This window comes from Entelurus aequoreus, linkage group LG21 (genome assembly GCF_033978785.1).
Source record: "Entelurus aequoreus isolate RoL-2023_Sb linkage group LG21, RoL_Eaeq_v1.1, whole genome shotgun sequence".
NCBI lineage: Eukaryota > Metazoa > Chordata > Actinopteri > Syngnathiformes > Syngnathidae > Entelurus > Entelurus aequoreus.
The window spans coordinates 43,361,789-43,372,687 of NC_084751.1; the positions used below are offsets into that span (position 1 = coordinate 43,361,789).

General features: G+C 33.9%; 1 protein-coding gene across 2 annotated transcripts in view; it reads right to left on the reverse strand.

Moving 5' to 3' along the window:
• Window positions 1–10,075, reverse strand: part of lrrtm4l1 (leucine rich repeat transmembrane neuronal 4 like 1) — a 135,485-nt gene extending 125,410 nt beyond the window's left edge. For both annotated transcript variants that reach the window (XR_009823680.1, XM_062031683.1), the window contains exon 1: window positions 9,996–10,075. Coding sequence is in view for 1 of the 2 variants with exons in the window: in XM_062031683.1 (XP_061887667.1) it covers window positions 9,996–9,999 (4 nt within the window). In the remaining variant the exon portion in view is untranslated. The remainder of the gene's footprint in view (window positions 1–9,995) is intronic.
• Between the last annotated feature and the right edge of the window lie 824 nt (window positions 10,076–10,899).

The window sequence follows — 10,899 nt, forward strand, 5'->3', positions numbered from 1 at the left end:
TACAACACGATGCATCGCACGTGCATGCGTACAACATGATGCATCATACGTGCATGCGTACAACATGATGCATCACACGTGCATGCGTACAACATGATGCATCACACGTGCATGCGTACATGATGCGTTGCACGTGCATGCGTACAACATGATGCATCACACGTGCATGCGTACAACATGACGCATCACACGTGCATGCGTACAACATGATGCATCACACGTGCATGCGTACAACATGATGCATCACACGTGCATGCGTACAACATGATGCGTCTCACGTGCATGCGTACAACATGACGCATCACAATGTCCAGTTTCTCTGTTCGACATGTTCGAGAAGGAGTAGGAAGAAGCAGAGTTTATTCAATCCTACCCCTTTTCCTTTGCATAGCAGTTGCTAAGACGTTTGTTCACTTCCTGTTCTCAATGTATTCACAATATACTCCATAAGAAATAACATTAAAAATAAATAATAATAAGTCAAGTAAGTTATATTTCATATGGTGAGATAAATAAGATTATCTAGAAAATTAATAAATTCAGAATGTTTATCATGGTTCTTCTTTTTTGTACTTTGTAAACAATTTAAGTTTGAAGAGTTTCTTGAAGTGGATCATATTAGTACATTGTTTGATTTCTTTGCTTAGTCCATTCCATAATTTAATTCCACATACTGATATACTGAAGGTCTTAAGTGGTTTATGTGCGTACAAATGTTTTAAATACATTTTTTCTCCAAGATTAAATTTCTCCTCTTTTGTTGAGAAGAATTGTTGTATATTCTTAGGTAGCAGATTGTATTTTTTCTTTGTGTATAATTTTAGCTGTTTGCAAATTCACTATGTGGTGGAATTTCAGTATTTTCAGGGTTTGAACGTTCTCTATATCCAACATTATGTATTATTATAACTGATCATTTTTGTAACACGGATGAATGAAGTGTACTGTTGTAGTTATTTCCCCCTTATTTCTACAGAATAACTCCGATATGGTAAGACTAGCGAGTAGTAAAGAATATGAGGTAATGTTTGGGCTAGAACGGGGGTCAGCATGCGGCTCTTTAGTGCCGCCCTAGTGGCTCCCTGGAGCATTTAAAAAAAAGGATTGAAAATGGAAAAAAGATGGGGGAAAAATTGTGTTTTTTGTTTGAGGACAAACATGACACAAAACTTCCCAATTGTGAGAATTACCACTGTTTAATATGTTTGTGTGTATGCTTCACTGATGGCAGTAAACATCGTTTTGTCCTACTAATTCCGGCGGTTCTTGAACTCACCATAGTGTGGACTGTGACGCAACAGTTTGTTTACATGTAAAACCTTCCACTCCTTATTTGTCTCATTTTGTCCACCAAAAGTTTTATGCTGTGCGTGAATGCACAAAGGTGCGCTGTGTTGATGTTATTGACTTGTTAGAGTGCTAATCATTCATATTTGGTGTTGGGTTGCATTTATTTAACACAAAAGCTGAGTTATGCTCACTACAATGTTGGGTTATTCCAAACCCAACTATTGGGTTGCACAATTTAGCACTCATTGACCCAATAGTTGGTTAAAAATTAGGGATGTCCGATAATGGCTTTTTGCCGATATCCGATATGCCGATATTGTCCAACTCTTTAATTACTGATACCGATATCAACCGATACCGATATCAACCGATATATACAGTCGTGGAATTAACACATTATTATGCCTAATTTGGACAACCAGGTATGGTGAAGATAAGGTACTTTTTTTTTAAATTAATCAAATGAAATAAGATAAATACATTAAAAACATTTTCTTGAATAAAAAAGAAAGTAAAACAATATAAAAACAGTTACATAGAAACTAGTAATTAATTAAAATTTGTAAAATTAACTGTTAAAGGTTAGTATTATTAGTGGACCAGCAGCACGCACAATCATGTGTGCTTACGGACTGTATCCCTTGCAGACTGTATTGATATATATTGATATATAATGTAGGAACCAGAATATTAATAACAGAAAGAAACAACCCTTTTGTGTGAATGAGTGTAAATGGGGGAGGGAGGTTTTTTGGGTTGGTGCACTAATTGTAAGTGTATCTTGTGTTTTTAAAGTGGATTTAATTAAAAAAACGGAAAAAAACAAAAAAACGATACTGATTAAAAAAAAACGCGTTACCGATAATTTCCGATATTACATTTTAACGCATTTATCGGCCGATAATATCGGCAGACCGATATTATCGGACATCTCTATTAAAAATGATACATTTTACTGTTGGTTTGTCCTACTCCTTCCCAACTACTGATCAAAGTTATCTTTATTCCGTTAAAATATACTCAAAAGCAAGATTTTAGTGGCATTTGTTTTTACAGGAATTGCCTTGTATGGTCATAGTAGTCCTATACAGCATGCTCAAATATGTTCATGTACATAAGTGATTGTAAATAATGTTACTGAGATGAATCATTAATAAAATTATCTTCGAGAAAAACTTACATTTTTAATTTTTAAAAAAAAACCTTTAACCCAAAAATGTGTTACTCATTCAAAAACAACCCAAAAAGGGTTCATTGTTTTAAAAACCCAGAAATTGAATTAAAATAATACTCTTATAACCCAAAAAAATTGATTGCTCTTCATAAAAATAACTCCAAAATGCATGTAATATTGGCTGCATTTCAGATAGTTGTTTGTGTGCCATGTTGTTCCAGACCACAGCAAACATTACCTAGCTTGCCAAAGATTGTAATAAATCTGTTAAAACAATGTTGGGTTATTCCAAACCCAACTATTGGGTTGCGCAATTTAGCGCTCCTTGACCGAATAGTTGGTTAAAAATTATACATTTTACTGCTGGTTTGTCTTACGCCTTCCCAACTACTGATCAAAATTATTTTTATTTCATTAATTTATACTCAAAAGCAAGATTTGAGTGACATTTATATTACAATAATTGCCGTGTATGGTCATAGTAGTCCTATACAGTGATTGTAAATAATGTTAATGAGATGAATCCTTAATAAAATTCCCTTCAAGAAAAACGTACCTTTTTAATAAAGAAAAAGCCTTTTACCCAAAAATGCGGTACTCGTTGAAAAACAACCCACAAATGGTTCATTGTTTTGAAAACCCAGAAATTGAGTTAAAATAATACCCTTATAACCCCAAAAATGGATTGCTCTTCATAAAAAATGTATGTAATATTGGCTGCATTTGTGTGCCATGTTGTTCCAGACCACAGCAAATATTACCTCACTTGCCAAAGTTTGTAATAAATCTGTTAAAAGAAGACAGCCTGCCGTTTCCTTTAACTTGGACACACACATCTGTACCTTTTGGTCATTAAAAGCCAGTAATTTCCAGGAGTTATCTCACTTTCTGAGTAGCCTCTGATTTACTAATGGTTTCTAATGTTGTAAAAACGTGTAGAATAAATATAAAATTTCAACATTTCTGTCAACGAAGATTTGCGACATTTGCCTGCGACACATAGTCATTTTGATAGTAGGCTAGTGCAGCTAATACAGCCGACCCCTGGCCTACACACTAAAACATGTTGGGTTAAAAAATAACTCAATTTAAACCCAACTGCTGGTTCAGAAAAGGACAAACCCCTTATTTGAGTTATTTTAACTCAACATTAATTTTTTCAACCCAAATTTTGAGTTGACATGTTTCACCAAAAAGTTGAGTTATCATAACTTAATGTTGGGTTATTCCCAACCAAGCTATTGGGTTGAATTATTTCACCCAAAAGTTGAGTTATGCTAACTCAATGTTGGTTGATTCATAACCCAACTATCGGGTTGAATTTATTTAACACAAAAGTTGAGTTATGCTAACTCAATGTTGGTTGTTTCATAACCCAACTATTGGGTTGAATTTATTTAACACAAAAGCTGAGTTATGCTAACTCAATGTCTGTTGATTCATAACCCAACTATTGGGTTGAATTTATTTAACACAAAAGTTGAGTTATGCTAACTCAATGTTGGTTGATTCATAACCCAACTATCGGGTTGAATTTATTTAACACAAAAGTTGAGTTATGCTAACTCAATGTTGGTTGTTTCATAACCCAACTATTGGGTTGAATTTATTTAACACAAAAGCTGAGTTATGCTAACTCAATGTCTGTTGATTCATAACCCAACTATTGGGTTGAATTTATTTAACACAAAAGCTGAGTTATGCTCACTACAATGTTGGGTTATTCCAAACCCAACTATTGGGTTGCACAATTTAGCGCTCTTTGACCCAATAGTTGGTTAAAATGATACATTTTACAGCTGGTTTGTCGTACTCCTTCCCAACTACTGATCAAAGTTATCTTTATTCCTTTAAAATATACTCAAAAGCAAGATTTTAGTGACGTTTTTTTTACAGGAATTGCCTTGTATGGTCATAGTAGTCCTATACAGCATGCTCAAATATGTTCATGTACATAAGTGATTGTAAATAATGTTAATGAGATGAATCATTAATAAAATTATCTTCGAGAAAAACTTACATTTTTAATTTTTAAAAAAAGCCTTTAACCCAAAAATGTGTTACTCATTCAAAAAACAACCCAAAAAGGGTTCATTGTTTTAAAAACCCAGAAATTGAGTTAAAATAATACCCTTATAACCCAAAAAAATTGATTGCTCTTCATAAAAATAACTCCAAAATGCATGTAATATTGGCTGCATTTCAGATAGTTGTTTGTGTGCCATGTTGTTCCAGACCACAGCAAACATTACCTAGCTTGCCAAAGATTGTAATAAATCTGTTAAAACAATGTTGGGTTATTCCAAACCCAACTATTGGGTTGCGCAATTTAGCGCTCCTCGACCCAATACTAGGTTAAAATGATACATTTTACTGCTGGTTTGTCCTACTCCTTCCCAACTACTGATCAAAATTATTTTTATTTCATTAATTTATACTCAAAAGCAAGATTTGAGTGACATTTATTTTACAATAATTGCCGTGTATGGTCATAGTAGTCCTATACAGTGATTGTAAATAATGTTAATGATATGAATCCTTAATAAAATTCCCTTCAAGAAAAACTTACCTTTTTAATAAAGAAAAAGCCTTTTACCCAAAAATGCGTTACTCGTTGAAAAACAACCCACAAATGGTTCATTGTTTTGAAAACCCAGAAATTGAGTTAAAATAATACCCCTAAAACCCAAAAAATGGATTTCTCTTCATAAAAAAAATATGTAATATTGGCTGCATTTGTGTGCCATGTTGTTCCAGACCACAGCAAATATTACCTCACTTGCCAAAGTTTGTAACAAATCTGTTAAAAGAAGACAGCCTGCCGTTTCCTTTAACTTGGACACACACATCTACACCTTTTGGTCATTAAAAGCCAGTAATTTCCAGGAGTTATCTCACTTTCTGAGTATAAAATTTCAACATTTCTGTCAACGAAGATTTGCAACATTTGCCTGCGACACATAGTCATTTTGATAGTAGGCTAGTACAGCTAATACAGCCGACCCCTGGCCTACACACTAAAACATGTTGGGTTAAAAAATAACCCAATTTAAACCCAACTGCTGGTTCAGAAAAGGACAAACCCCTTATTTGAGTTATTTTAACTTTTTCAACCCAAATTTTGAGTTGACATTTTTCACCAAAAAGTTGAGTTATCATAACTTAATGTTGGGTTATTCCCAACCAAGCTATTGGGTTGAATTATTTCACCCAAAAGTTGAGTTATGCTAACTCAATGCTGGTTGATTCATAACCCAACTATTGGGTTGAATTTATTTAACACAAAAGCTGAGTTATGCTCACTACAATGTTGGGTTATTCCAAACCCAACTATTGGGTTGCACAATTTAGCGCTCTTTGACCCAATAGTTGGTTAAAATGATACATTTTACAGCTGGTTTGTCCAACTCCTTCCCAACTACTGATCAAAGTTATCTTTATTCCATTAAAATATACTCAAAAGCAAGATTTTACTGACATTTGTTTTTACAGGAAATGCCTTGTATGGTCATAGTAGTCCTATACAGCATGCTCAAATATGTTCATGTACATAAGTGATTGTAAATAATGTTAATGAGATGAATCATTAATAAAATTATCTTCGAGAAAAACTTACATTTTTAATTTTAAAAAAAAAAACCTTTAACCCAAAAATGTGTTACTCATTCAAAAAACAACCCAAAAAGGGTTCATTGTTTTAAAAACCCAGAAATTGAGTTAAAATAATACCCTTATAACCCAAAAAAATGGATTGCTCTTCATAAAAATAACTCCAAAATGCATGTAGCATTGGCTGCATTTCAGATAGTTGTTTGTGTACCATGTTGTTCCAGACCACAGCAAACATTACCTAGCTTGCCAAAGATTGTAATAAATCTGTTAAAACAATGTTGGGTTATTCCAAACCCAACTATTGGGTTGCACAATTTAGCGCTCCTTGACCCAAAAGTAGGTTAAAAATTATACATTTTACTGCTGGTTTGTCCTACTTCTTCCCAACTACTGATCAAAGTTATCTTTATTCCATTAAAATATACTCAAAAGCAAGATATGAGTGACATTTCTTTTACAAGAATTGCCGTGTATGGTCATAGTACTCCTATACAGTGATTGTAAATAATGTTAATGAGATGAATCCTTAATAAAATTCCCTTCAAGAAAAACATACCTTTTTTAAAAGCCTTTTACCCAAAAAATGTGTTACTCTTTGAAAAACAACCCAAAAATGGTTCATTGTTTTGAAAACCCAGAAATTGAGTTAAAATAATACCCTTATAACCCCCAAAAATGGATTGCTCTTCATAAAAAATGTATGTAATATTGGCTGCATTTGTGTGCCATGTTGTTCCAGACCACAGCAAACATTACCTCACTTGCCAAAGATTGTAATAAATCTGTTAAAAGAAGACAGCCTGCCGTTTCCTTTAACTTGGACACACACATCTACACCTTTTGGCCATTAAAAAACAGTAATTTCCAGGAGTTATCTCACCTTCTGAGTAGCCTCTGATTTACTAATGGCTTACACTCGCAACTAGAGATGTCCGATAAATGCTTAAAAGGTAATATCGGAAATTGTCGGTATCGGTTTCAAAAAGTAAAATGATGACCTCATCAAACCGCTGCGAGCACAGCATAACAACAACAAGAGTGTGTCGTTGCCGGTGCTGTAGCCGTGGCTAACAAGCCAGCTCGCTCGGTGACTGACTAATGACACCATGTCTATGGTTTGGGATTATTTTAAAGTGTCTCTGACGGATAAAAAACTGGCAAAAAGTCGGTTATGCGAGAAGAAACCAAGACGTCTTCCTTTAATACGAGCAATTTGATCTCCCACTTCTTCTAGAATCATAAGGAGATACACTATGAATACAAGCGGAAGATGGATGTGAGCCCAGTTTATAATTTCCTGTTATACAGTATAGCCAGGCAGTCTTGCACTAAAGGAGGACTATGTTATTGTTTACTTTATTACTCTAGTATACGCTGGACTCCAGCTGTGTGCCTTCATTGTTTTTGTAGCATGTTTAAAAAAAATTAAAAAATAATGCACTTTGTGAAAGTCAAAGTATAGTACTTCCCATAGTTGTAGTGGATATATATATATATATTTTTTTTGTATTCATGTTTATTTTGAATATGTAGACAAAACAAAAACAACAAATTTTGAAAAAAACAACAAAAAAGCCATTCAAGAATGAATAACAAAAACAATAATAATAATAATAATAATAGTAATAATAAAAAAAGCAAAAGAAACAAGAAATGAAAATAAACATTAATGTAAACATATCCGAAAAGGAGTGAGAAGAAGTAAAAACGTATGTACTCCCACCCCTCTTATTACTTACTGTATGTTTAATAATAATAATAATAATCAGGATTATCTCAGGGAGAGCATGTCCCAAATTCCAAGCTGCTGTTTTGAGGCATGTTTAAAAAAAAAAATAATGCACTTTGTGACTTCAATAATAAAAATATGGCAGTGCCATTTTGGCACTTTTTTCCATAACTTGAGTTGATTTATTTTGGGAAAACCTTGTTACATTGTTTAATGCATCCAGCGGGGGCATCACAACAAAATTAGGCATAATAATGTGTTAATTCCACCACTGTATATATCGGTATCGGTTGATATCGGAATCGGTAATTAAAAGTCGGACAATATCGGAAGATCGGCAAAAAAGCCATTATCGGACTCATAAATTGGGTTGTCAAAATAACCCAGCATTTTTTTGTGTGTAGAACATGTTTTGCTTTATTTATTATTGATGTGTTTCTTGCCACTTTATAATGTATATTTTTGTTATTTATGACAATTCCAGTTAATTTTATCGTTAATCATTATGTGGTTTAATTTAATTTACTGGGTCTGCGAGTGGAAATCGCTCACTTACCCTGCAAAAGACTGACATTTCCAATAAGAATTACATCAATTGTGTCACATATACCGATGGTCTGGTGAATTTCTACCCCAAAAAGTCAACTATGTACAGCAGGGGTCACCAACCTTTTTGAAACCAAGAGCTACTTCTTGGGTACTGATTAATGCGAAGGGCTACCAGTTTGATACACACTTAAATAAATTGCCAGAAATAGCCAATTTGCTCAATTTACCTTTAACTCTATGTTATTATTAATAATTAATGATATTTACACTTAATTGAACAGTTTAAAAGAGGAGAAAACACGAAAAAAATGACAATTACATTTTGAAACATAGTTTATCTTCAATTTAACTCTTTAAAATTCAAAATTCAACCGAAAAAAAGAAGAGAAAAACTTAAAAAAAAGAATTATTGGAACATCATTAGTAATTTTTCCTGATTAAGATTAATTTTAGAATTTTGATGTCATGTTTTAAATAGGTTAAAATCCAATCTGCACTTTGTTAGAATATATAACAAATTGGACCAAGCTATATTTCTAACAAAGACAAATCATTATTTCTTCTCGATTTTCCAGAACAAAAATGTTAAAATAAATTCAAAATACTTTGAAATAAGATTTAAATTTGATTCTACAGATTTTCTAGATTTGCCAGAATAATTTTTTTGAATTTTAATCATAACAAGTTTGAAGAAATATTTCACAAATACTCTTCGTCGAAAAAACAGAAGCTAAAATGAAGAATTAAATTAAAATGTATTTATTATTCTTTACAATTAAAAAAAATAAAAAATTACTTGAACATTGATTTAAATTGTCAGGAAAGAAGAGGAAGGAATTTAAAAGGTAAAAAGGTATATGTGTTTAAAAAAGGTTGTATTTTTTCTCTAAAATTGTCTTTCTGAAAGTTATAAGAAGCAAAGTAAAAAAAATAATGAATTTATTTAAACAAGTGAAGACCAAGTCTTTAAAATATTTTCTTGGATTTTCAAATTCTATTTGAGTTTTGTCTCTCTTAGAATTAAAAATGTCGGGCAAAGCGAGACAAGCTTGCTAGTATATAAATCAAATTTAAAAAATAGAGGCAGCTCACTGGTAAGTGCTGCTATTTGAGCTATTTTTAGAACAGGCCGGCGGGCTACTCATCTGGTCCTTACGGGCTACCTGGTGCCCGCGGGCACCGCGTTGGTGACCCCTGATGTATACCCTTATGCTATACACTTATATACCCTGCATACCCTTTGGTTGATTGGAGCTGCAGAAGGCAAAGCAAGTGTGGGTTTGTGTACCTTGTGAGCACTAAAATGGAGGAGGCAGTGTGGGATGAGAAGATTGGAGGAGCTGTCAGGAAAGTGGGGGGTGCAGAAGTTGGAGGAATGACTCAAATCTGACACATGCTACACAAAAGAGGGGAGTTGAACTCCTGGTTTTTTTCTTGTGATTTTAGTCAAAGCTCTGCAATTAAGGCTTTGATTGAGGGGTTTTATTTTTGCAAGCCTTTGACTTCGTGCAATGAATTTGTGCACCCTGTTGCTGCTTGTATATGACATATGCATGTCCATTTTTGCGTGTGCACTTATTTATGCGCTGCAAAGGAATGCTTAAAATGTGCTGACGAGGCGCTTTTCTGCCCATCACTTACCCATGTTGGATCATCGGTGCGTTCCCTATAGACGCTCTTATTGCAATCCCCACCGCGCGCGTCTCCAATCCAGAACCGTTAGAAGCTCCCAAGCAAGCGGCGACTCACGTCCCTTCATATATTTACACACAAAAAAAAAAAAAAAAAAAAAAAATTGTCCCTTTTTGATTAAAAAAAGCCTGTAAAGTTTGTTCCCGCTGCGCAACTCGCCGCGCGTAATTTAGAAAAACGTGTCATCGTCAACAAGGACCGAGTTGAAAATGTGTCTCCGGGTGGGACGCATGATGAAGGAAGGTGCGTGTAGCAGGAAAAAAAAAAAAAAAAAAAAGTGAAAGTGTGAGAGAGAGGGAGAGGGAGAGTAGGAGGAGAGAAAAAAGGGAGCGTTGTTGGCGCTGTGGTCTCCTTCCCGGGAAGATGCTCTCTGCAGGCGCGCCAGCAGTGCGCGGGAATTGTCCGGGGCGCGTGACCGGGCCAAGTCAGACGCGTGCGCGCGCAGAACGCGGGAACGAGTGAGAGAAGAGAAAGTAGGGGGTGGGCGATACTGCCCATGTTGGTGTTGAGCTGATACCAGGTGACGACGTTGCCAATACCGACGGCATACTTTTTACATGATACAATTTATTCTGATCGTGTTAAAATTTTATCATTATTATTATTATTGTTATTGTTTTTATTATTGTGATTATTCTTATTATTATTGTTATTATTAATATTGTTGTTTTTATTAATGCTATTATTATTATAAATGTTTTATTATTATTGGTATTGTAATTATTATTATTATTATTTTTAGTGTTATTATTATTGTTGTTGTTTAATTTTTGTTGTTTTATTATTGTATCATTATTTTTATTATCATGATTATTATTATTGTTATTATTTGTAGTATTGTTGTTTGTATTGT